This window comes from Hyperolius riggenbachi, chromosome 8, assembly GCF_040937935.1.
Source record: "Hyperolius riggenbachi isolate aHypRig1 chromosome 8, aHypRig1.pri, whole genome shotgun sequence".
NCBI lineage: Eukaryota > Metazoa > Chordata > Amphibia > Anura > Hyperoliidae > Hyperolius > Hyperolius riggenbachi.
The window spans coordinates 274,758,495-274,786,287 of NC_090653.1; the positions used below are offsets into that span (position 1 = coordinate 274,758,495).

At 46.2% G+C, this 27,793-nt stretch overlaps 1 protein-coding gene across 6 annotated transcripts in view; it reads left to right on the forward strand.

Moving 5' to 3' along the window:
* The window catches only part of USP20 (ubiquitin specific peptidase 20), an 86,768-nt gene that overhangs the window by 19,491 nt on the left and 39,484 nt on the right, over positions 1–27,793 (forward strand). For 3 of the 6 annotated variants that reach the window (XR_011023230.1, XM_068248938.1, XM_068248939.1), the window contains 9 exons: positions 7,968–8,130; positions 10,549–10,602; positions 11,726–11,788; positions 15,720–15,857; positions 16,690–16,786; positions 20,674–20,743; positions 20,951–21,064; positions 23,879–23,957; positions 27,074–27,425. Coding sequence is in view for 5 of the 6 variants with exons in the window: in XM_068248938.1 (XP_068105039.1) it covers positions 8,050–8,130; positions 10,549–10,602; positions 11,726–11,788; positions 15,720–15,857; positions 16,690–16,786; positions 20,674–20,743; positions 20,951–21,064; positions 23,879–23,957; positions 27,074–27,425 (1,048 nt within the window). In the remaining variant the exon portion in view is untranslated. Of the gene's footprint in view, positions 1–7,967; positions 8,131–10,548; positions 10,603–11,725; positions 11,789–15,719; positions 15,858–16,689; positions 16,787–20,673; positions 20,744–20,950; positions 21,065–23,878; positions 23,958–27,073; positions 27,426–27,793 lie in introns of those variants that run through there. The other 3 variants (XM_068248940.1, XM_068248941.1, XM_068248942.1) reach the window with 3 other exon arrangements.

The following is a 27,793-nucleotide window of genomic DNA, read 5'->3' on the forward strand; positions in this document are numbered from 1 at the left end:
GGGCCAGGTCAACATCAGACTGCCAGGGGGGACGAAAGATGCATAAAATGATGTTGAAAAGCATTACATTGAATCTAGGTATTGATTCCCCCCAATCATGCCTGGAGGAGAACTCTGAATTCAGTAATGCTGCGCTGGAAGAATGTCTTTGTGCAGCAGACAGTGAAGCATACCCAGGTGACAACCTGCCATTCAGTTGGACAGCTGTGTCACCTGATGCAGAATTGGCTTGGAAGCCAGCAAATTACTGCTCGCTGGCTTCCACAGTATGTGGTTGGGTAATGCCAGCACTGCTACTCTATATGCAGGCAGATGATATTTAAAGGTACAGTGGGCTGCATATATAAGTTATACATTTTGTGTTTGGGGGCCAGTGAAAAAGCCTTGGCGGGCCACATGCGGCACGCTGGCCTTAGTTTGAGGACCACTGGTCTATAGTGATCCTCGATCTGTCATGTGAATGTTGGTCATATAGTGTGTCAGATGAGAATAGAGAGAGCATTGAGATTGTGTTACATCAGTGTTTAAAGCAGAAATGGAATTTGTTGGGTGGAATCGCTGAAGGCTGGGTTGAAATATCACCTTCTTTTGACTCTATTCCGTGCCTGGGGCAGCAGCAGGACGCAGATAACGTAACTGGGAATCGCAAACATTCTAATTGATGCAGACAGGCTGAAATGTGGAGCCGTGGCCCACAGCAACCAATCGAGTTCTTGCTGCTGCAGTAAGCAAGGCTTGTGATTGGCTAGCCTGAACAGCTGCTTCATTTTTTTTTGTACAAGTTCTCTTTGCACCAACCATAATAATTCAGCTTTGCAGCTTGGAATACAGATACATACAGTAGTTATTTAGTTTGAAAAAAGTTGAGTTTAACCATAAAATAAGTCTAATGGTGCCCATACACGGTACAATAAAACGTTCAATTTTTCCCGTTTATTCGATCTAAACGATCGAATTGAATGAAAGTCAAAAATATTTTTTTTTTCGATCAAGAACGATTATCTCGTTTTTTGGAGAAAAATCTGATCGGACATGCTGGAAAAATCTTTATATTCGATCTAACTGAATAATCGAAGTAAATTATCAAATCGGAAAAAAAAATGAAAAATTGTACAATGTATGGGCACCTTGAGGGCCCGTTTCCACTACAGCGAATCTGCAGGGCTGTGGAGTCGGTACAAAAATCCTCCGACTCCGACTCCTCAGTTTAGGATTCCACTGACTCTGACTCTTCGACTCCGACTCCTCTAATTTGCATATTACAATCTTGTTGATTGAAAGTATGTAACATGAAATTCGTCTCTTAACTGCCAACGCTTAGGAATTTTAAGACAACTGAAGTGAGAGGGATATGGAGACTGCCATATTTATACCCTTTAGTCATACACTAAAACTAGTCCTTGGTAAGAGTACTTAAGAACATCTATCAGGCCCTAGGCAATGTAAGTGTGGGTACATGTAAGAATGATGTGCAGGTACTCTGCAGGGGAATGAGGAGATTGTAAACAGACAATACCTCTGTGTTCAATGTGCACAACATTCTCAGTGGATTCCCTGCAGCTCTGTGGAGAGTGCATATGCAGAGTATAGTACTACTGTGTAACAAAGTAAACCTGAGACAGATGAAATTAAAGTTTTATACATACCTGGGGCTTCCTCCAGCCCCCTTCAGGCTAATCAGTCCCTCGCTGTCCTCCTCCGCCACCTGGATCTGCTGCTATGAGTCCAGGTACTTGAGCCAGTCTGGCGTAGTGCGCATGCGCACACTCCGCCGCCGGGAGCGTACTACACCTGCGCAGCACTATTGTGCATGTGCAGAACGCTCCTGGCTGTGGAAGCGGCACTTAGCCAGACTGCTCTGACTGGCTGAATTACCAGGACTCATAGCAGAAGATCCAGGTGGTGGAGGTGGACAGCGAGGGACTGATTAGCCTGAAGGGGGCTGGAAGAAGCCCCAGGTATGTATAACACTTTTCTTTTCATCCTTCTCAGGTACCATTTAATTCGTAGTAACCAAACCATATTTTAACAACATATCAAATTATTTGATTTCATGAGCAAAGAGAGTGCATTTGCATAAATCAGAATCAACGCAGAATTATTTCCATCTCATTGACCATCTCTATTAGTGACACAGCTACACATCAGGCTTTATTCTTACAGCATAGACGTTATTTAGTATATATAAGAGATTCCTGTGTACACATCATATATACTGTACAGTCACAATCAGATGTGTATATCTGACTTTAAAAATACGGGGACTGCTAGGGCTGCACGATTTTGGGTAAAAATTGAAATTGTGATTTTTCTGTCAGAAATTGTGATTTCGATTTTTTTCATGATTTTTTCCAAAACAAGCTTTAGCTTGTCCTAGTGTACAGTGTCGTGCACAGCGGGGTTTTTTTTTTTTTTTTGGGGGGGGGGGGACTGGGGTGCAGCGGCATAGCTAGCATAGTAGCCCCAATATAGGGGGTTTAGTTGCCCCAGTGTGGCTAGTATAGTACTCCAGTATAGCTAGCATAGTGCCCCAGTATAGCTAGTATAGTGTCTCAGTATAGATAGTATAGTGCCTGGCAGTATGGGTAGGTAGTGCCTCAGTATAGCTAGTATAGTGCCCAGTATGGGTAGGTAGTGCCCCAGTATAGTTAGTATAGTGCCCCAGTATAGCTAGTATAGTGCCCACTATGTGTAGGTAGTGCGCCAGTATAGCTAGTAAAGTGCCCCAGTATAGCTAGTATAGTGCCCAGTATGAATGGGTAGTGCCCCAGTACAGCTAGTAAAGTGCGCAGTATAGGTAGGTAGGTAGGTACGCCGTTGCGGCCATGCCCGCGCATGGCCATGATCCGCTTACCACAGCCGCTGCGCCGTGCCACTGAAGCAGTGCATATTTATGATGTTAATGAGCCGGGCAGCGGGGGGAGGAGAGTTCAGTCCAGAGCGGCACACAGCTTCTCCAATCGCTGGATACCGATGGTATGACGGCAACGGTAGGCGGAGCTGTACTAGAGCGTACAGCTCCGCCTACTGCCTCCGTCATTCCATTGCTATCCAGCGATTGGAGAAGCTGTGTGCATATCTGTACTGAACTCTCCACCCCCCGCTGCCCGGCTCATTAACATCATACATATGCACTGCTTCTGTGGCTCGGCACTAAAGACCGAAAACCGCCGGATCCAGACGATTCCAAAATCGTCTTCACAGGAACCGAGGTTTCGGTTTAAAACCCGAGGAATCGTGCAGCCCTAGGGACTGCTTTATTGAAGCAGCACAATCGACTCATTTTGATTGGTTTATTTCATTTTTGTGGACTAAGCACAGCTATTACTGTATGTATAAATTATTTATGATGACCATTATCTGAGAAATAGAACATTTTATATTTTAATTACAGTTTAAATTCATTAGGAGTCGGTGCATTTTTTCCCGACTCCGACTCCAGGCACCCAAAATTGCCCCGACTCCGACTCCACAGCCCTGCGAATCTGCATGCTTTTCCTGCATGCAGATTTGCATAGACCATGCAAGTGGATGGGACTGTTTCCTCTTGTCAGGATTTCTGAGCGTTTTTCTGTGCAGAAAAAATCTGCACGGTAGACCCCGCAGAATTCGCATACCACATACCGCTATGTGATTCGCAAACAATGTATTTAATAGGAAATTCACATGCGATTTTGGTATGCGAATTTTCGTGCGAATTCGCATACGATTTCGCATGGAATCAATGGAAAAGCACACAGGCATTGCCATGGTTAAATTCGCATACATAGTCATCCATGCAAAATTGTATGCGAATTTGCATGAGAATCAGATCAAATCAGAACAGATCAAAACACTGACAGAATCCATGGATGGCAGGCTTTTGAGTGTCCTTGCAAAGAAAGGTGGCTATATTGGTCACTGATTTGTTTTTGTTTTGTTTTTGAATGTCAGAAATGTATATTTGTATATTATATGTGGGAGCAGACCTTACTGCAGCCTGTCAGTGTATATGTGGTAGCAGACCGTACTGCAGCCTGTGAGAGTGTATATATGAGCACACCGTACTGCAGCCTGTGAGTGTATATGTGTGGGTAGACTGTACTGCAGCCCGTGAGTGTATATGTGTGGGTAGACTGTACTGCAGCCCGTGAGTGTATATGTGTGGGCAGACTGTACTGCAGCCTGTGAGAGTGTATATGTGTGAGCAGACTGTACTGCAGCCTGTGAGTGTATATGTGAGCAGACCGTTCTGCAGCCTGTGATTGTATATCTGAGTAGACCCTACTGCAGCCTGTGAGAGTGTATATGTGTGAGCAAACTGTACTGCAGCCTGTGAGAGTGTATATGTGGGAGCAGACTGTACTGCAGCCTGTGAGAGTGTATATGTGTGAGCAGACTGTACTGCAGCCTTTGAGAGTGTATATGTGTGAGCAGACTGTACTGCAGCCTGTGAGAGTGTATATGTGAGCACATCGTACTGCAGCCTGTGAGAGTGTATATGTGAGCAGACCATACTGCAGTCTGTGAGAGTGTATATGTGTGAGCAGGCCATACTGCAGTCTGTGAGAGTGTATATGTGTGGGCAGACCGTACTACAGCCTGTGAGAGTGTATATCTGAGCAAACCATACTGCAGCCTGTGAGAGTGTATATGTGTGGGCAGACCGTACTACAGCCTGTGAGAGTGTATATCTGAGCAAACCATACTGCAGCCTGTGAGTGTATATGTGTGAGCAGACCGTACTGCAGCCTGTGAGAGTGTATATGTGTGGGCAGACCGTACTGCAGCCTATGAGAGTGTATATCTGAGCAGACTGTACTGCAGCCTGTGAGAGTGTATATTTAAGCAGACCATACTGCAGCCTGTGAGAGTGTATATGTGTGAGCAGACTGTACTGCAGCCTGTGAGAGTGTATATGTGAGCACATCGTACTGCAGCCTGTGAGAGTGTATATGTGAGCAGACCATACTGCAGTCTGTGAGAGTGTATATGTGTGAGCAGACCGTACTACAGCCTGTGAGAGTGTATATCTGAGCAAACCATACTGCAGCCTGTGAGAGTGTATATGTGTGAGCAGACCGTACTGCAGCCTGTGAGAGTGTATATGTGTGGGCAGACCGTACTGCAGCCTATGAGAGTGTATATCTGAGCAGACTGTACTGCAGCCTGTGAGAGTGTATATTTAAGCAGACCATACTGCAGCCTGTGAGAGTGTATATCTGAGCAGACCGTACTGCAGCCTGTGAGAGTCTATATCTGAGCAGATTGTACTGCAGCCTGTAAGAGTGTATATGTGAGAAGACCATACTGCAGCCTGTGAGAGTGTATATGTCAGCAGACCATACTGCAGCCTGTGAGTGTATATGTGAGCAGACTGTACTGCAGCCTGTGAGAGTGTATATGTGATCAGACCCTACTGCAGCTCAGGTAGAGGATGCTGTTGGAGTCATGTAGCAGAGCGAGGTGGAGAGGTCAGTGCACAATACAGCTCGGTTTCCCCAGCGCTGCGCACCGGACAGCTGTACACCTCCAGCAGTGATTCAGCAGCAGCTCTATGCAGACAGCAACCATTATGCAGAATGAGTGCCCTGGATTTCTCTACTCTTCACCCCTCCTGCAAGCAAAGCTGTATTATTCTACAGCACCTGACAGCAGAGCATCATGGGCAGTTTTAAAGGCCTTCACTTGGAGGCCTTTTCCACTGCATTTTGCAATTGCACTACGTTCTGATCCTGAGCAGGCAAATGTAAGCACAGGGTGAAGCTGAAAGATGGCTGACCCTACTCTAACAATACCACTTCCTATTTTCTAGTATATCCCCCTACTGACTACCTAATTTCCTATTGCTGTTTATCAAATTACACCTTATTTTTTTGTAGCCGGTGTTCGAATTAGTCAGTGAATGCTGCTATAGCTGGAATTTACATTACAGCATTCGCTCTATCCTGGCTGTGGAGCTTTTCTCATTTTAGCTTTCTCAGACCTCGATTTTAAGTTTAACCACTTACGGTTCCTGGACGTGAGTCTCGCATCCAAACGAGATACTGTAAAGTTTCCTGGTCGTGAGACTCCTGTCCAGCACTAAAAGCTGCTGCGATCATGCGTGTGCAGGCGCGCGCAGCGGTCGCTTGTGCACGCACCTGCACTCTTCCAATAGTGTATGATTGCTGCTACCAGTAATCATTCACATTTTTTTTTAAATGAAAGTGACAGAGAGCCTATTAAAAAATAAAGTGTTTTTGTTTTTTTAAGTTTTAACCCCTCCCAGAATAATGAACTCCTTGTGTCACCTAAACTTGGTCTTAAAGGACTTGAATTGAAAAATGCAATTTCTCTTTACTTACCAGGGCTTCTTCCAGCCCTTAGAAATGATTTGGGTCCCTCACCACAGTTCCGGTGCTCCCCGGTGTCCCAATGGCCGCCTGTAAAGCTTGCCGACCCATCGGCTGGTCATCGATTTTGCGCCTGCGCGTGGCCACCCACGGACAAACGTTCCTACATCATCAGGTATTTACTGCGCCTGCGCAGACTACTACTTGCCCACGCATGCACAGAGGATGCCGACCCCATTGGGGGTAGGCGATTTCACAGGCTGCCAGCGGGACCCTGGAGAGGCCTGGTGCTGCGGCAAAGGACCCAAATGACCTCTGGGGGCTGAAAGAAGCCCCCGGGTAAGTAAAATGTTCCTCTCCTGGTACCCGCCTTCCCTCACAGGCTCCCCCATTAGCAGCGAGACTGCTATTCCGCTTCAGGTCGGCTTCAGGAGCCTGAGTCCTCCCAAAGACGCGCCGCTCCGTACAATGCAATCTCTGTACTCAGGCATACACAAAACAGAGCCACCTGTCTTCGGGAGGACTCGGGCTCCCGTAGCCCCCAGATGCGGGAGATTTTAACAGAGAGAAGCCTGCAGGGGAACGAGGGGACCATGAGTGGAGCTCTATAGGACCGAGAGCCTTCCCTCTCCTTAGGTAAGTATCTCTTTTTTTTTTTTTTTTTTTTAGATTCAGATTCACCCTAACTACATAATGGCCGCGTCACACCAATGGGCGTGATCGTGACGGCAGCCCCAGGACCGCTTAACGCCAATTGGCATCAAGTCCTGGGGCTGGGTTTTGCAGGAGATTGCGCGCATCTCCGCTTGCTCCGCCACCGATCGGAGACTGTTAAATGGGGAAACCGCCGACTATTTAGTTAGCACAGTGCTGCGATCTACTGCATCGCTGTACTGGGGACAGCTGTGTGACACGGCTGTCCCCCTGAGAGACACAGGAGCGATCGGAAGTGATAGGCGGAAGCCTATCATCACAGCCGATTGCTGTGATAGGCAGACGGGGGGAGGGAGGGGAATTAAAATAATACATAAATAGGGAAATTTTATTAAAAAATAACAAATATTTAAAAATAAACAAACATCTGGGGGGTGATCTGACCCCACCAATAGAAAGCTCTATTGGTGGGGAAGAAAAAAAAAGGGGGGGGGGGGGGGAATTACTTGTGTGCTGAGTTGTGCGGCCCTGCAGCGAGGCCTTAAAGCTGTAGTGGCCATTTTTGTGAGAAATGGCCTGATCTTTAGGGGGGTAAAACCTGTGGTCCTGACGTGGTTAAACTTGTGTCTGTCTGAGGAGAATAATGCACTGAGAGCAGAGGAAATGTATCTTATGTGCAGCATAAAATAAACATTTGTAATTGTGTGTGAAACGTGATACCAAGGCAGGATTTTCATGCTTTTTTGCTTTCAATAAAAAATATTCTGTAGTCTTCTGAGCTATGCAGAGACCAGCACTGGCTTGTTACATTTCTGATGACTCCCCTTTGATAATGATTTGTTCCAGTGCAGCTACAACCTACACACAACGAACTACAGCTACACCGCTACTTAGACATTGGTACATTGTCATTTTGGAACACTTGGTTATTTATATTGTTCCTTTAAGCCATGATTTTCTTCACTGGCATTACATTTTCTATTTTTGTTTTATTTTCAGTTTGTTCATCTGTGTTTCTTAATGTGTCATCATCTGGGCTCTGTAAACCTGATCCAAACTTTATTCACTGATCTTTTTAAACATGGGTGAGATTGAAGAATTCTGTCCCCACCTGGACTGTATTGGAGAAGTCACCAAGGAGGATCTGATCTTAAAGTCTAAGGTTAGTGATGGCCTCAGTATAGGGCGTGAAATGTGTACCTGTCCCTGTGACACCCTAAGGGTTGGTTCACACAGCCGGCTCTTAGCGACTTGTTTCAGCTCATTCAACTTCAGATTAGATGGACAGCGTTTGTGAACAGCAGTTTTCAGATCTTGCCACAGATTCTCGATTAGATTTAGATCTGGACTTTGACTGGGCCATTCTAATGCTGGATACACACGTTGCGTTTCCGCGTTCGATGCGACGTTCGATTCGCGTCGATTCTATTATTTCCGAGCATTTCCGAGCGCATTTCGATTATTTTTAGGTCGAATGCTATGTAAAGTATGGCAAATCGACCTAACGATCCATCGAACTGCGGATCGGACATGTTGGAAATAATCGAATCAACGCGAATCGAACGCCACATCGACGCGGAAACGCAACGTGTGTATCCAGCATAACACATGGATATGTTTTGTTTTAAACCATTCCATTGTTGCCCTGGCTTTATGTTTAGAGTTGTTGTCCTGCTGGAAGGTGAACCTCCGCCCCAGTCTCAAGTCTTTTGCAGACTCCAAGAGGTTTTCTTCCAAGATTGCCCTGTATTTGGCTCCATCCATCTTCCCATCAACTCTGACCAGCTTCCCTGTCCCTGCTGAAGAGAAGCACCCCCAGAGCATGATGCTGCCACCACTATATTTGACAGTGGGGATGGTGTGTTCAGAGTGATGTACAGTGTTAGTTTTCTGCCACACATAGCGTTTTGCATTTTGGCCCAAAAGTTCCATTTTGGTCTCATCTGACCAGAGCACCTTCTTCCACATGGTTGCTGTGTCCCCCACATGGCTTGTGGCAAACTGCAAACGGGACTTCTTATGCTTTTCTGTTAACAATGCCTTTCTTCTTGCCACTCTTCCATAAAGACCACCTTTGTGCAGTGCACGATTAATAGTTGTCCTATGGACAAATTCTCCCACCTGAGCTGTAGATCTCTGCAGCTCGTCCAGAGTCATAATGGGCCTCTTGACTGCATTTCTGATCAGCGCTCTCCTTGTTCGGCCTGTGAGTTTAGGTGGACGGCCTTGTCTTGGTAGGTTTACAGTTGTGCCATACTTCTTCCATTTCTGAATGATCGCTTGAACAGTGCTCCGTGGGATGTTCAAGGCTTTGGAAATCTTTTTGTAGCCTAAGCCTGCTTTGAATTTCTCAATAACTTTATCCCTGACCTGTCTGGTGTGTTCTTTGGACTTCAAGGTGGTGTTGCTCCCAATATTCTCTTAGACAATCTCTGAAGCCGTCACAGAGCAGCTGTATTTGTACTGACATTAGATTACACACAGGTGCACTCTATTTAGTCATTAGCACTCATCAGGCAATGTCTATGGGCAACTGACTGCACTCAGACCAAAGGGGGCTGAATAATTACGCACACCCCACTTTGCAGTTTTTTTTTTTAATGTTTGGAATTCGTTCCACTTCTTATGGGTACACCACTTTGTATTGGTCTTTCACGTGGAATTCCAAAAAATTAATTCATGTTTGTGGCATTAATATGACAAAATGTGGGAAACTTCAAGGGGGCTGAATAGTTTTGCAAACCACGGTGTATATATAGACATTCCCCTATAAGTGATGAGCTGTATGAGCACAGTAGCACTCAAATTTGTGGTACAAGAAATACGTTTGTTTTTTTCCATGCATGTGAAAACGAAAATTTTCACAAATGTGTGATTCCACCCTGACTTTCATTAGATGTGCTGAGAATGTGTATTCGGAAGACGCATACAAGTGTGAACTCAGCCTCAGTGACAAGGACAGACGCCAGCAGCCATCCGTCTGAATTGGCCCTAAAGTAGTACAGTGACACACCTAACCAGTGACCGGTCATCCATCCTGACGTGTTTTCCCTCCGCAATCCTTAACCCTTTAGCAGCCAATTTATTTAGAGCCTTGCAAGTGCTCCAGGCCAATTTTATTTTGGTACATTTTTTTTTATTTCTTATTTGTTACATTTGCTTGCTACTAAACAGTACTGCTGTAATGTGCATTTGTGGTCACTAGGGGCAGTGTGAGACAATAACAGAGGACTTCTGCTTTCAGTTTCTGTATTTTCTGCTAGCAGAGAGAGATGAAAGCATTCCAAGAATTTACAGCACAACGAGTTCTGCCAGCTGAGGTCAAAAGCAGAGCACTTATCTCAAACGAGATAACTCTATTGGAGCTGCTAATGGGTTAATGTGCTTACACCGCTTTCACTAGGCAACGATCTATATGCAAAAGGAAGAAAAACGCAAAAGGATTTCCGAAGTATGTGTATTTGCTTCTACCGGAAGGGAGATGTAATTCTCACTTAATTGTGAGATTGCTATTTTGCATAAAACGTATTTATAGATTTTAAACTATTGTGTGTATTTCTCTCTCTCTCTTTCTCTCTAGGGAACGTGCGAGTCGTGTGGAGCTGGAGGGCCCAATCTCTGGGCATGTTTGCAGGTCAGGGTCCTTTGTTTGATAAATGATGGCAATGCATTCCCTTGTAGGCGATTTAGCGAGCGGACTGGCCTTTTCCATTCAATAATTGTATCGAAACGGAGGAAAATCGTTGTTGCGACATGTCTGCCCAAACAATGTTTTGATTGATTTCTGGTCCAAATAGGTTGAAAGGATCAATCAGACATTCTTGAAAATCTTGGTCACACGGGCTCGATTATTTTAAAATCTCACCTGTCCACTGGCATGACCTGTCCACATCATGCAGATGCCTGGTGCCACGTGGTTCAAGCACTCTCAGTAAAGACCTAATCGTCGGTGGAGGACGACAGCAGACAGGTCCTCCTCCACCGACGAATTGTGCCAGCAGACAGGTGAGATTTTAAGGCGTATGGGCCCGAGGGGGGGGGGGGTGCAGGCGGCTGAGTTTTTTGCGCTAGGTCAATCTCTGATAGATTTCATGATGAAATCTTTTAAAATCGGTCTGCAGTTTATGGTCAGGTAACCTGTCTCTCTTTGATCAGATTCAGAGAGACATCTGTCTCATGGTCAGTGTGCCCATACATCAAGTGATGTGTAGGCACCTTAAAGAGACTCAGATGAGTCTCACTACAGTTTTTTTACTTACCCAGGGCTTCCTCCAGCCCCATAGGCATGGCTGTGTCCCTTGCCGTCCTCCTACGATGTCCTGTTCAGCCCCGGTAAGCGGCTTAGTGACGTCAGTGGCGGACCTTCTGCGCATGCATGGACCGTCTGCACAAGCTCAGAAGGCCCTGGCTGACGTCACTCAGTCAGACTGAGTCCGACTGAGCCGCTTACCGGGGGTTGATTGTGGGAGAACGGAGGCGCTGAGGAGGACGGCGAGGGACACAGCCATGCTTTTGGGGCTGGAGGAAGCCCCAGGTAAGTAAAAAAAATGCAGTGAGACTCATCTCTCAGTCTCTTTAAGGGTGCACATACACATTTAATTTTGATTGGCCATTTTTACCACTTCCATGTACGATGAGAGTTTACTTACTTTTGGCACTCATACTACATGGAGGTGGTAAAGTTGGGCAATCAGAATTTGATGTGTGTATGCACCCTTATTCTCCTTTTGTGAGTGACATATTTGTTTTCCTTTCAGGATGGTTGCCAGTATGTTGGATGCGGAGAGTCCTATGCGGACCACAGCACTTTGCATGCCCAGGTGGGTGAATCCTCTAGATTGCTGCTCTGGCCAGTAATGATTGTGCTTCTGAATATATATGGTAACTCTGGTGGTGTACAATTTTTTTTTGGCCCGTGCTATTACATGCTATTACTGATTATTATTTTAGTAATACTAACTTCCCTCTTCTTTTCTAACACTAACTTCCGCACTTAACGCCTAACATTAAACTTCCCCTCTCCACACCTAACACCAACCTCCTTCTCCACGCCTAAAGCTAACCACACACACACACACAAACACTAACCTTTCCCTCCACTCCTTATACTAACCTTCCCCCTCTCCACTCCAATGCAATCACATCCCTTTCCTCCCCAACACTAACCTTTCCACTCCTTACACTAACCTTTCCCTCTCCACTCTTTACACTAACCTTCCCCTCTCCATGCCTTACACTAACCTTCCCCTCTCCATGCCTTACACTAACCTTCCCCTCTCCACTCCTTACACTAACCTTCCCCTGTCCATGCCTTACACTAACCTTCCCCTCTCCATGCCTTACACTAACCTTCCCCTCTCCACTCCTTACACTAACCTTCCCCTGTCCACTCCTTACACTAACCTTCCCCTGTCCACTCCTTACACTAACCTTCCCCTGTCCACTCCTTACACTAACCTTCCCCTGTCCACTCCTTACACTAACCTTCCCCTGTCCACTCCTTACACAAACCCTTCCCCTCTCCACTACAATGAAATTCCTTCCTTTTCCACCCCTAACACTAACCTTTCCATCTCCACTCCTTACACTAACCTTTCCTGCTCCACTTCCAACAAAAACTGCTGCTATGTGTAGCTAAACTCATAACTGATATTTTTTTTTGCCCTTCTTGCCACTATCTGAGTTTGGCTACACTGTTGCCGAACACAACACTGATTTGTGTGTCATCCCTTCCATGGTTCTTGCTTTTAGTACGTCATAGCTAATCGCACCCAGCAACTGCCTTCTCCACGCCTAAAACTAACACACACACACACACACACACACACACACACACACACACACACACACACACACACACACACACACACACACACACACACACACACACACACACACACACACACACACACACACACACACACACACACACACACACACACACACACACACACACACACACACACACACACACACACACACACACACACACACACACACACACACACACACACACACACCTACCTACCTAGCATTAACCTTTCCCTCCACTCCTTATACTAACCTTCCCCCTCTCCACTCCAATGCAATCCCATCCCTTTCCTCCCCAACACTAACCTTCCCCTCTCCACTCCTTACACTAACCTTCCCCTGTCCACTCCTTACACTAACCTTCCCCTGTCCACTCCTTACACTAACCTTCCCCTGTCCACTCCTTACACTAACCTTCCCCTGTCCACTCCTTACACTAACCTTCCCCTGTCCACTCCTTACACTAACCTTCCCCTGTCCACTCCTTACACAAACCCTTCCCCTCTCCACTACAATGAAATTCCTTCCTTTTCCACCCCTAACACTAACCTTTCCCTCTCCACTCCTTACTCTAACCTTTGCTGCTCCACTTCCAACAAAAACTGCTGCTATGTGTAGCTAAACTCATTACTGATTTTTTTTTTTTTTTTTTTTTTTTTTTTTTTTTTTGCCCTTCTTGCCACTATCTGAGTTTGGCTACACTGTTGCCGATCACAACACTGATTTGTGTGTCATCCCTTCCATGGTTCTTGCATTTAGTATGTCATAGCTAATCGCACCCAGCAAATGTTAGTTTGCTTGTCACTGGCGCTGCTTCCCCTGGCCCTCAGTGCACTCCATATCCTTGGCTATATCATAGCCAAAATTATACTTTCAGACACCGCATACCTGCAAATTTACATTGTGATCTATGAAGGCGATGTGAACTGACAGGCACTAGTGTGCGGAAATGAACTGCTTCCACTCTGCAGTAGCTTACATTGTCCATTCAGCAGTCTGCAAAAAAGCCCCACTTCTGTGTACCAGACTTCTGCCTGCTGCTCTGCTGGCGGTCTGCATCTGCTGAAAAACAAAACAAAGCAAAAAGGCTTTGCATTCACTGGCTAGCCAGGCATTTCTGCTCAGTGCTCTGCTAGGACAGTCTGCTGCCTGGTCTTTGTTCCTGTGCCAGAACCTTTATTTAGGGGTTAACGGAAAGATCTATTAGAGCAGAGTTGGCAGACTGTGCTAAGAGAGTGCTAAGTAGATTGGTGCCTGTTTACCCAGTGAGTAATCAAGGCTTCTGAACTGGATGTTTTGAGTGTTTTGCTGGAGAAAAGTAGGCTTTAGGTTTCAGCAGCAGAGCAGTGGCTGGTGCTTTGGAAAAACAGTGGAAGATTCTGCCCTGTTATAATCCAGGTTCAGAAAGTTAATAAAGGTTGGTTCACACTAGACAGGAAAACAAAGCAATTCATGAAATGGACCACAAAGAATGTGTCCATGGATTTGAAGTTACCCACTTCACTAAGGGCTTTTTCCCTTAAAATCACTACTCACCCTTTATCACTACTTATCACACCCAAATGATCTATACATTGTTTTTTTTTTCACCACAAATTAGGGTGATACTTTCTGAGAAGAATGATTTTATTTTGTATGCATTTTAAACTGAATAAGAAGAAAAAACTGAAATAATTGATTTCTCAGTTTTCACCCTTTATACCTTTAAAATAAAACTTGCTACTGAAGATAAAACTCACACATTTTATTTGCCCATTTGTCCTGGCTAGTACAACATTTAAATTCTGTCTCTAGTACAATGTATTGTGACATTATTTAACTTGGTAATAAAGATGTATTTTTTCCCATTTTGTGTTTATGGTTTTCTCATTATACTCCTATCAATAATTACAAGCCCATATTTCCAAAAATAACAGTAATATACCCTCATGGAATACATATTTAAAAAGCTAAGGTCCCTAAGGTAGCAATTTATGCATTGTCTTTCAACATCCGTCACTTTTTGCCCCCCCCCCCCCCCCCCTTGTCTTTCATATTCCTTTCTACTCAGGTTGCCTTTAATGTTGCTTAATACAATCTCTCTGCATGGAGACAGCTTATTTTGGTTTGTGGCTGGGATTTAGGCGCCACCATAGACTGTGTTGAGAATTACTGCTATAGTGGTACTTATTGAGTAATTTTCTCGCCGGCACTAGCCAGAGCCCAAATTACATGGGCCGTGAGGTTTCTATCAAGTCAGTGAGGGCTCGTTCACATCTAGGGCATTTTCGGGGGGGTTTTCAAGCACAGGCGATTTTCAAAATCACCCACAAAACGCTTGTGCAATGATTCTCAATGAGAAGGTTCATATCTGCACGTTTCATCCTGTACCATTTTTTTAGACTTTTTTTGCTCTAATGGAAGGTATAGGAAGAGCGCTAAATGCTCACAAAATCGCTTTATGCGGCGATTGCGTTCGCGGTTTTAAGAATAAATGCATTGTATTTATTGTTTTCCGGGTGAAAGAGTTCACTTCCTGACTGACGTCAGGAAGTGACAAAATGGAATTGCTCTGCAAAAGCGCTTACATGCTTTGCACGAAATAGTACCTCACAGTGGAGCGCCGGGAGGGGGCAAAATAAAAACGTGCAAAAAATTGAAAATCGCTGCTATCAGCAATTTCGATTTTAGATGTGACCAAGGCCTATGGGAATCATTTTTAACACAGCAGGAGTTCAGCTAGAGCAGGGTAAGTTGTCTTCTGGCTTCACCCGGTGCCCAAGTTTGACCGCGGCTTTTTAGAATGTAGGTCTCTGCATAGGCGGATTTTTCTAACCACCTATTGATTTATTCACTTCAGCTATGGTTTCTGTCTGAGAGGACTCCTGCTCTACCTTCACAGTCTCTGGGAAACGGCTCTGTCACTCTCTATAACTCTCTGGTCTTGTCTGGCCCTTGCAGGCTAAGAAGCACAACCTTACGGTGAATCTGACCACCTTCCGCATTTGGTGTTACTCCTGTGAGAAAGAGGTGTTTCTGGACCCCCGAGCACCGTCTCCCACTCACTCCTACTCCACCTCACCGAGACTCACCCACAGGGTATGTTGTGCTTGTTCATCGATGCCGTTCTGCTGCCTGATCTGTGTGCATACCTGTGTGTGCCGAAAGGGCAATCTTGCGTGTCGTGTGCAAGCTTTGTAGATGGGTGGAGCAGATGAAAGCAAGAAACCGATGTAATTAATCTAGCTTATACTTAAGAAGAGCTGGGTGATGTCATTTTTAAGCTGGCTGGCAGTGATGGCAGCAGTGTGGTCCTGCCATTGCTAAGCTAGATGGTTATGAAAGCAGGAAAGTGACGTTGTCGTTTGGCTGGCATTGATGTCAATAGTAAGATATCATTGTATCACTGAAGGTAGGAAAGTGATGCCTTTGTTAGGCTGGCTAGCAGTGAGGGCAGCAGAGTGATGTCCTTGTTAGGCTGTCTGGCAGTGAGGGCAGCAGAGTGATGTCATTTTTAGGCTGGCCGGCAGTGAGGGCAGCTGAGCGATGTCATTGTTAGGCTGGCTGGCAGTGAGGGCAGCAGAGTGATGTCATTGTTAGGCTGGCTGGCAGTGAGGGCAGCAGAGTGATGTCATTGTTAGGCTGTCTGGCAGTGAGGGTAGCAGAGTGATGTCATTTTTAGGCTGGCTGGCAGTGAGGGCAGCAGAGCAATGTCATTGTTAGGCTGGCTGGCAGTGAGGGCAGCAGAGTGATGTCATTGTTAGGCTGGCTGGCAGTGAGGGCAGCAGAGTGATGTCATTGTTAGGCTGGCTGGCAGTGAGGGTAGCAGAGTGATGTCATTGTTAGGCTGGCTGGCAGTGAGGGCAGCAGAGTGATGTCATTGTTTGGCTAGTCAGCAGTGATTGGCAAAGTGTGTCTTTTCTCTTTCCAGGATGTTCCGTCTGCCACTCACTCGCTGAAGTCTGTGCCCATCGCTGTGGCAGACGACGGCGAGTCAGAAAGTGATGATGATGACTTGAAGCCCAGAGGTAACTGTATTAAATAAGGGGCAAGAACGGATATATACAAATTCAATACAGCAATGATAGAGTAACACCAGGACAGGGTAATCCTCAAGGCAACCTAGGCAGATGCCTTGAGCCTCGTGGGAATTAAAGAGAATCTGTATTGTTAAAATCACACAAAAGTAAACATACCAGTGTGTTAGGGGACATCTCCTATTACCCTCTGTCACAATTTCGCCGCTCCCCGCCGCATTAAAAGTGGTTAAAAACTGTTTTAAAAAGTTTGTTTATAAACAAACAAAATGGCCACCAAAACAGGAAGTAGGTTGATGTACAGTATGTCCACACATAGAAAATACATCCATACACAAGCAGGCTGTATACAGGCTTCCTTTTGAATCTCAAGAGATCATTTGTGTGTTTCTTTCCCCCTGCATCTCTCATGCACTGAAGTTTCAGGCTGCTCTTTTCTTCCTGCAAACAACTTTGCCCTTGTCTGTAATTCCTCAGTATGTGAAAGCCCAGCCAGCTCAGAGGACGATTTATCCAGCTTGTAAAACATAAGAGAGAAGAGAGAAGCTCCTCTTATCTAAATAACACACAGGCGGTGTGCATAGAGGGGCCTGGAAGGGGGAGTTCATAGCAGAACCACAACACTGAAGAACTTGGCAGCCTTCCAGACACAGGCCTGACAAGTCTGACAGGGGAAAGATACATTGATTTATTACAGAGACAGTGATAGTATAAAGTGCTGCAGTAAGCCAGAACACATTAGAATAGCTTTTGGAACTTGTAGGATGATAAAAAACAGGATGCAATTTTTGTTATGGAGTCTCTTTAAGGGACCCATCTGAAACCTCCTCTGACCCATTTCGCACATCCGCTGACCAAAAAACTATTGGAGGAAGCCAAGGTTACTACCTTGCCTTGGGCCTCACTTCATCTTAATCTTTTTCTGAGTATCACATAAGTATTCACACTATCCTGTGTCTCTCCAGAAGCAAGGATGGATCCTGCAGTGCTCTGAGAGTGGACACGGCACAGGCCATAATTATGCCTCCTATTGGGGTTCTGGGAGGCGGCATGGCCAGGCATCACTCACCCTCACTTCAAATAAGACATATGGAGGGGGAGTGTGTGTGGCTCTGACTTTGCAGGGGAGGGGAAAACAGGTAGCAATTAAAGCGTACCTGAAGTGGCCCACCTCTGGGTCACAACGCTGGAAGTAGAGATTGTGTCTCTCATTCACAGCATACAGGGAGGCGGGAGAGCAGCAGGGGGCGCGGCCAACGAGAGAGAGCTGCCCAATGGCAGCTCCGGAAACCCCGCAGGAATGCATGTGTTTTGAACAGGGAATCCCTCTCCCACATGTTTACCCTTTGAGATAGCGACATGCCTCATGACATGGAGGTGTGGGGACACAGAGCCATGTCATGAGGCAGAGAACATGCCTCTGTGTCCCATCTGCCCCTCCACGAACCGCCTCAGGTTCTCTTTAAACTACCAGCAAACAAGAAAATACTCAAAATATTTTTGACTGCACTTTTTCAATTGTAAAGTTCTGAAAAGTTGTTTGAAATTAAAAATGAAAAATTATCTCCTAGGAGAAAACTCAGCAGAGAAAGTGAATTGCTTATGGGCCCTGGTGTCTAATGGCCCTCCCTTCCTTATACAGTTCCCTGGTGCCTAGTTGTCCTCCCTTCCTTGTACAGTTCCCTGGTGTCTAGTGGTCCTCCCTTCCTTATACAGTTCCCTGGTGTCTAGTTGTCCTCCCTTCCTTGTACACTTCCCTGGTGTCTAGTGGTCCTCCCTCCCTTATACAGTTCCCTGGTGTCTAATGGCCCTCCCTCCCTTATACAGTTCCCTAATCTAGTTGTCCTCTCTCCCTTATACAGTTCCCTGGTGTCTAGTTGTCCTCCCTTCCTTGTACACTTCCCTGGTGTCTAGTGGTCCTCCCTCCCTTATACAGTTCCCTGGTGTCTAATGGCCCTCCCTCCCTTATACAGTTCCCTAATCTAGTTGTCCTCTCTCCCTTATACAGTTCCCTGGTGTCTAGTTGTCCTCCCTTCCTTGTACACTTCCCTGATGTCTAGTGGTCCTCCCTCCCTTATACAGTTCCCTGGTGTCTAATGGCCCTCCCTCCCTTATACAGTTCCCTAATCTAGTTGTCCTCTCTCCCTTATACAGTTCCCTGGTGTCTAGTTGTCCTCCCTTCCTTGTACACTTCCCTGGTGTCTAGTGGTCCTCCCTCCCTTATACAGTTCCCTGGTGTCTAATGGCCCTCCCTCCCTTATACAGTTCGCCAATCTAGTTGTCCTCTCTCCCTTATACAGTTCCCTGGTGTCTAGTTGTCCTCCCTTCCTTGTACACTTCCCTGGTGTCTAGTGGTCCTCCCTCCCTTATACAGTTCCCTGGTGTCTAATGGCCCTCCCTCCCTTATACAGTTCCCTGGTGTCTAATGGCCCTCCCTCCCTTATACAGTTCCCTAATCTAGTTGTTCTCCCTTCCTTATACAGTTCCCTGGGGTCTAGTGGTCCTCCCTCCCTTATACAGTTCCCTGGTGTCTAGTTGTCCTCCCTTCCTTGTACAGTTCCCTGGTGTCTAGTGGTCCTCCCTCCCTTATACAGTTCCCTGGTGTCTAATGACCCTCCCTCCCTTATACAGTTCCCTAATCTAGTTGTTCTCCCTTCCTTATACAGTTCCCTGGTGTCTAGTGGTCCTCCCTTCCTTATACAGTTCCCTGGTGTCTAGTGGTCCTCCCTTCCTTATACAGTTCCCTGGTGTCTAGTGGTCCTCCCTTCCTTATACAGTTTCCTGGTGTATAGTGGTCCTCCCTTCCTTGTACAGTTCCCTGGTGTCTAGTGGTCCTCCCTTCCTTATACAGTTCCCTGGTGTCTAGTGGTCCTCCCTTCCTTGTACAGTTCCCTGGTGTCTAGTGGTCCTCCCTTCCTTGTACAGTTCCCTGGTGTCTAGTGGTCCTCCCTTCCTTGTACAGTTCCCTGGTGTCTAGTGGTCCTCCCTTCCTTATAGAGTTCCCTAATCTAGTTGTTCTCCCTTCCTTATACAGTTCCCTGGTGTCTAGTGGTCCTCCCTTCCTTATACAGTTCCCTGGTGTCTAGTGGTCCTCCCTTCCTTGTACAGTTCCCTCGTGTCTAGTGGTCCTCCCTTCCTTATACAGTTCCCTGGTGTCTAGTGGTCCTCCTTCCTTATACAGTTTCCTGGTGTATAGTGGTCTTCCCTTCCTTATACAGTTCCCCGGTGTCTAGTGGTCCTCCCTTCCTTGTACAGTTCCCTCGTGTCTAGTGGTCCTCCCTTCCTTATATAGTTCCCCGGTGTCTAGTGGTCCTCCCTTCCTTATACAGTTTCCTGGTGTCTAGTGGTCCTCCCTTCCTTATACAGTTCCCTGGTGTCTAGTGGTCCTCCCTTCCTTGTACAGTTTCCTGATGTCTAGTGATCCTCCCTTCCTTATACAGTTCCCTAGTGACCAATGGTTCTCCCTCCCTTATACAGTTCCCTGGTGTCTAGTGGTCCCCTCCCTCCTCTATACAATTCCATGGTGCTTAATGACTCCGCCTTCCTCTACACAGCGTCCTTGTGTCTAGTGGCCCTTTCCCTCCACTATACAGTTCCCTGGTGTCTAGTGCTTTCCGCCTCCTTCCCTCCCCCATATGTTTTTCCCGGTGATCCATGGCTTCACCTCCAATATAGCTTCCCTGACGGTACAGAGTGGGCCAAACATAATAAAAATCGGGCAAACCCCTTGGGGGCCAAATCTGATGGCTCTGCTGTCCAGATCTGGCCCGCAGGCTAGAGCTTTGCTTGTATGCTTTAGATGCAGTGGATGACAGTTAAGCTTACATGGATGATAGTTGGTGAGGTTACACATGTTGGTAATTTCTGTTTCATTCCAGGCCTTACAGGAATGAAGAATATAGGGAACTCGTGTTACATGAATGCTGCTCTACAAGCTCTGTCCAACTGGTGAGTGAAGTGTCTCTTGTGACCGCACCGGTCGCCAGATGTAGCCCCACCCTCCTGTATATTCATGTGCGGCTGCAGTAAACGCTGGTCAATGCAGCTCATCCACAAATCAGCCTCAGGATAGGAAAGCTGCATGCTTACAGAACTATTTTAGTGATAAATTCCATAAAGCTCCATTGGGTAGGACATTTGCTTTTCTCTCTGCAGCCCTCCGCTGACGCAGTTCTTCCTGGAGTGCAGTGGTCTGGTGCGGACAGACAAGAAACCGGCGCTCTGTAAGAGCTACCAGAAACTCGTCTCAGAACTTTGGCATAAGAAGCGGTAAGAGATTCAGAGATCTCCCCCCCCCCCCCCCCTCCCAAAAAAAAAAAAGTCCTAAAGGCCCATATTCTCACTAGTCTGAAATCAGTCGTGGCCATTGTGGGTACTGCGGTGCAACGGCGATCGGTAAAGATCCAGCATGTCTGATCTTTAGCTATGCCCACCACCCCATAGTAGCATTGTTTTCGCTGCACCCCTGCCACCAGTGGTCGCTCTCACATGAAAATAGGGTTTTCTGCTTGCACCATGTGTGTTGCCTGGTAATGCACTGCATGTGCGTAGCGGTGGGGGGGGGGGGGGGGGACAAGGAGGGACATCCCTAGTTGTATAATTGTGAGGACACTCAGCACGGCCGCCACACCCCAATGTGCGTGAGAGGCGGCTCAATGGCCCCCAAAGTGTCCCCACCTCCCTCCCTCTGCAGAAGGGTGCAGATGTTAGTAACAGTAGAAGACTCACTTGCTACGATGTTCCAGCGATGACGTAATCTCTCCTCTGCAGCGTGCCCAGCGTCCTCTCCCTGGTAACAGCATAATTTCTTGTCACATGACGCCACTGTTGCCAAGGAGAGGACGCTGGGCACGGGGGAGATGACATCATCAATGGAATGCTGTGATGAGTCTTCAGCTGTTACTGATACTCCTTTGTGGAGGGAAGGAAAGAAGCGGGGGCACATCTGGCTTTTTAATGGGGGGGGGGGCACACCTGGCTATCTAAAGGGGAAGCACATCTGGCTATCTAAACCGTATTTGTACATTTGTCTACGCCCACATTCTAATGTGTGGCCATGCCCATCCAGAGGGGGGGTGCGCAAAAACTATCTTTGGCCCTAGGCACTGAAAACCCTAGCTACCCCTCTGACTGCATTCTGTGCGTTATTCTGCTAGAGATCATTGCATCGCAAAAGTACAAGTGTGAAAGGCCCATTGAAATATATTGCATTGCACCATGATGCAATTATATAGTCTGTTGCGATGCAATGGACATGGTGTGAGAGGAGCCTAACTGTTTCTATTCTAGCGACCTAAATGCAGCAGTGTTGGCATGTTTATAGTTGTCTGTTCTTAGCCAAGCAGAGAAAAGCAAGCAAAGGCTTGTTTACACTAACTACTGTAAAAGAAACTGGATCAAAGGTGGACCAGCTGTCCAGAATTCCCAGCCTGTGTACATATTTTATTTATTTATAAAGGAAGGACTGCGGTTTTGATGGGTAAGTTTGCCAGCTGTGTTTGCTGCAGTTTGGTTAGTCAAGCTTGCAGTATGTGTATTTTAATATATATTTTCTTGAGCTACTCAGTCAATGGGACCTGAATAAAAAAAACTTGAGAGGGAAGGCTCTGGGTCCTATTGAGCCTTCCTCTTCTCTCCCGGTGCCCTCATCGCAGCAGCAGCTCCTTCGTTCAAATCCCCCACCGCGGGGACTTCGGAATTCTTCGGAAGCCCAGTCTTCCCGAAGTCAGGTGGCTCCATACTGCGCAAACGCTAAGTGCAGGAGAGGGCGCTCACGCATGCGCAGTCTTTGGGAGCACCCGGGCTCCTGAAGACTGACGAAACCTCCCTTTGGTGGCGGAAATAGCAGCATTTGACCAATTTAGTCAAATACTGCTACGGGAGAGCCAGTGCTGGAACGGGCACCGGGAGAGGAGAGGGAAGCTCATTAGGACCCAAAACCTTCCTTCTCCTTAGGTAAGTGTCTGGCTTTTTGTTTTTTTCTTAATTGGGTCCCATTGGCTATATTTTAAATAAAGCCCATGGTGGGCTAGATTACCGTTGCAGAAGTGGCCCGGCACTGCTCGTTGCTGTCGGGGTCCCTCTGTTCCCAGTCTCCGTTACTTTTCACAATTAACAAAATGCTCCAGTCGACTATGAAAATCAGGAAGCTCCCCCTAGTGTCGGTGGGTGAATTGGAACTGTGCAAGTGCAAGTTCCCGACTGTGTGTCCACAGAGAAAGCAAGCCCTCGATCGCAAGTGCTTTCTATTGCTGCCTAGGGGCTGCTTTCAACACACTCATGCGCACTTCACAATAGCTCTATCGTGTTACATTACACAGAAGATTGGCCTCAATTCACTAAACTTATCTCCTGTCTTTAATAACTCTTCTAGAGTTGTTACCATGGTGATAAGGCATGTAGTATTCAGGCAAGCCTAAAGTTAACTCTTCTGTCTTTAAATTAACTCTCCAATCCTTAAAATAACTCCAGAGTTAAAGAGAAGGGCCTCAGTTCACTAAGCATATCTCCTGTCTTTAATAACTCTTCTAGAGTTATCACCATGGTGATAAGGCATGTAGTATTCTGGAAACATTTTACCTCAGGCAAACCTAAAGTTAAACTCTTCTGTCTTTAAGTTAACTCTTCAATCCTTAAAATAACTCCAGAGTTAAATACAGGCTGTTTATTAACTGCGTGTGAAAATAACTACAGAGGAGGTAAATTAACTACAGAGGAGGTAAATTAACTACAGAAGAGGTAACTTAAGGCATGAAGAGATAAAATAACTCTCTCACTATGTGGAGGTAAGTTATCTCTTGCCTTATCTCCAGCATGATCTTAGTGAATTGAGGCCAAGCTGTTAATTAGCTGCATGTAAAAATAACTACAGAGGAGGTAAATTAACTACAGGAGAGGTAACTTAAGGAATGAAGAGGTAAGATAACTCTCTCACGTGTGGAGGTAAGTTTTCTCTTGCCTTATTATCTCTAGCATGATCTTAGTGAATTGAGGCCATTGTCTAATCTTGGGTTGAGGCAGAAGGAGGTGAAAATGTTTCTTTTGTGACCCGTCCTGGTTTGTAACACGTTTTCTCCTGTTCAGTCCCAGCTACGTGGTGCCCTCCAGCCTGTCCCATGGAATCAAGTTGGTTAACCCTTTGTTTCGTGGATATGCCCAGCAGGTAAATATCTGTTTTTGGGTGAAGCAGAAAAAGAAAGAAACAAAAAAGTGGTTTATGAAGAGGCTGCTGTCTAGCTAGAAAAAGGGCCCGTTTACAGCACAAACTGTATGTTGTGATCAGTTTTAGCACTTGTGAAGGAATTTTTTCTTGTTTTTCTTTCGTTGCGCACATAACGACGCATACAAATTAATTTTTAGTTGCAGAAAAGCTCCATATCTCAGTCAGGAGCCAGTTTCATTGGCTCCTGACCCCATGATCACTGTGAGCCAATCACAGTGATCACTGTTCGTTTTGTTGAAAAAGCCTCTGGTCCTTAAAGTGAACCAGAGACGAAGAACCCTCATGTACTTTACCACATATATCAGTGGGAACATTAGAGAAAACACCTACCCTGCTCTCTGCTTCATCCTTCATTGCTCAGCCTGCTTCTAATCAGCACTGATAAAATCCCTGACTGAGCATTCAGTCTGGCTTTGCTCAGGAATCATTATAGCTGAGTCTGTCTTCTGTGATGTCTTTTCAAGCCCAAGCCTGCCCCCTTCTAGCTCTGCTATAATGACTCGGCTATAATGAGTCCTGAGCAAAGCCAGACTGAATGCTCAGTCGGGGATTTTATCAGGGCTGATAACAAGCAGGGTAGGTGTTTTCTCTAATGTTCCCACTGATATATATGGTAAAGTACATGAGGGTGCTTCATCTCTGGTTAACTTTAAAGTGGACCTGAACTGAGAATTCCTCTCTGCTCTAAAAGATACAGAAAAACGCTCTGCACCGCATGAGTCAATTTGGTCCTCAACCCACCACCACAACACCCTGCACGCTGTGCGCCGTTGGTTCAAACTACACACTCTCAGCACGGTATATGGATCCTCATGGTAATGGCTCAATACGGAAGTCCGCTTTGAAGAATCCAGTTTTTGATTAACATGTAGTCATCTGCCTCTCATGACACACATTGGTTTGGCTATTAGGCTGACTTTGCATGGCATGTAATGTCACTACGTGAATTGAAATACTTGCACATTCAGATGGCGGACTCCAGTCCGCTTTGACTTCCAGACCTGCAGTGCACTGGGTCACTTGATGACACAGACGTTTCTGGTACCACCGTCTTCAAAAACGGCGTGGCTACCGCAGGAGTGCTCGCGCTGGCCTCCCACGTGCAAACGCCAGCACGCTGAGCGATACTCCACACAGCCGGGATCCCCAGTTGTATCTACAACAGTAAAGAGGCCTCAGCCGGAGATTTGAATTCACTAAGGTGTTATAGATTTATTGAATGTTTTATCGATGAAATGATGAATATATCTATAACACATTAGTGACATCAAAATCAGATTTTATAAAGCTCTGTGAATTGAGGCCAGTGTTTTTATTTTTTTATTTTTTTGGGGGGGGGATCGATTTTCTGTCAAAACGATTTTCGCTTCGACTTCCCGGCCGATTTCCCGCTTGAATCTCGTGTCTTTTTTTATCTATTTCCATTCACTTCTATGAGAAATTGATCAGAAAGAACGATCGCAAATAAGATCAGACATGTCGGAAATTATCGAACCATCTATCTGCCGAAAAACAAAGTATGGTGTATTCCCAGCCAACTAGGAGCAGCAGCTGGTCACAGGAAGGACCATTGCTCTCAGCTGCTGTGCTCATCTCTGAAAAAAGACATTGCCCATTTTATAATTGTTATAATTGTTCTGATGTGTAAGTGTTATTGTGATGTGAGGTTAGATATCAAGCAGTAATCTCTTATTACACAGTGCATATAGATATCCAACAAGTCCTCAGTGCTGAGATTCCACACTCAGAACATCTGCTCCTTGCAGCCACCCAGTGCATAACAAGACTTACAGGTGGCCACCACCACATTAAAATAAGGTGGTATCCGATACTGTGTTCAATGTTTAAAGTATTTATTGTACAATAAAAACAATAGACACACAGAGACAGGACCCTATTGCATCAATACCCATATAAAACGGTGCTTGGTGCAGTTTAGTGTAAAGACTTGCCCACTCTTCAACCCTACCGGTTTCAGCCTTGTGCCATTGTCAGGCTTCATTACCCCTAGCAAGGCTGAAACTGATTGGGCCAGCTAAGAATTTCCAAAACTGGGTGTAAAGCCCAAATTGCTTTTTTTTACCCCCATGGTTACAGTACTCTGGTGTACTGTTGCCATGGAACTGCATAGAAACTCCCACCTTGCTGAATGAGTAATTGGCTGCACAGGGAGTCTTTGTTAACCACCCTGGCGTTTAGTTTTTTTGCGGCGCTCGGCTGCGGGTGTTTTTCTTTTTTTTTTTAATCATGTAGCTAGCCTAGCGCTAGCTACATGATTGCCCCATCCCTGCGCCATCCTTCCCACCCTTCCGATTGCCGCCGGGGATCATAACCAACAGGAAATCCCAATCTGAACGGGATTTCTTGTTAGGGCTTCCCTCGTCGCCATGGCGACGATCGGAATGACGTCGGGGAGTCCCGATCCACCCCATAGCGCAGCCTGGCGGTGATTGGCCAGGCTGCGCTGAGGTTCGGGGGGGCCCTCTTTTGCGGCGGATCGGCGGGGAGCAGCGGCGATCGGATACAACATGTAGCTAGCAAAGTGCTAGCTAGCTACATGTTTAAAAAAAAAATGTAAAAAAAAGACCGCTCCTAGCCGGAGCTATCCACCCCAGCGTTCATGGATGAGCTGAGCTTGTCCATAACGCTAGGGTGGTTAATCTTGCTTTAACACCTGGACTGATTAGTTGATTAATTGACTGCAGCAAGCTTTTACTCTTCTATCTCCAAGTTTTTGTAAGACATACTGTGGAATGGCTGTGTTTTATGTGCATATCAAACCAAACTAAGCAAGCTGAAGTAGCGTTTGCCATCAGTCCTTGCAACATGCACAGCCAAACTGAAAGCCTTGACTTTTTCTCAACCAAAGGGCAATTTCTCTTTTTGGAGTCCTCCACTTTACCCCTAAACTAGCATGCTGGCTTAATGCAGAGTGTGTGTGTGTGGGGGGGGGGGGGGCTGGGGGAGGGGATAAAAGCAGTTTATGAGTTAACTTCACGAAAGATTCTTTTTAACAAATACAAAGTCTTATCTAGTTTTCCTCTTCAACTTTTCAGGACACGCAGGAGTTTCTCCGTTGCCTGATGGACCAGTTACACGAGGAACTAAAGGAGCCAGTGCCTATCGAATGCCAGGAGAGGGAAGAGGAGGAAAGGGAGGAGCAGCGGGAGGCGGAGCGGGGCACCACAGAAGATGACTTCCTGTCATGTGACTCTGGAGGGGAGATGAATGATGGGGATGGGGGAGGGGGCTCAATGTCTGAGATGGAGCTGCTGATACGGGAAGACAACGGAAGGTCCATTTCAGAGAAGGAAAAGCTGAAGGAGAGAAGATTGTCATACTGCCACCGCAGGACCAGCTCCGAGCAAGCAGACGAGGATGCTGATGTGGACACAGCAATGATACCTGGTGAGATCAGCCTAAAGCACACCTGAAGTGAGAGGGAAATGGAAACTGACATATTTATTTCCATTTATACAATGCACATTGCCTGGCTGTCCTGCTGATCCTCTGCTTCTAACAGCCATAGACCCTGAACAAGCATGCAGCATCAGATGTTTCTGACCAAAGTTTGAGCAGGTTAGCTGCATGCTTGTTTCAGGTGTGGGATTCAGACACTACATCAGCCGGAGACCAGCAAGACTACCAGGCAACTGGTATTGTTTAAAAGGAAAGACATGGCAGCCTTAATATCCCTCTCAAACTTCTTTTTGAAATTGCTACTTGCCAGGTTGTTGTGCTTTTAAGAGACTATTCAGTCATAATTACACATTTTA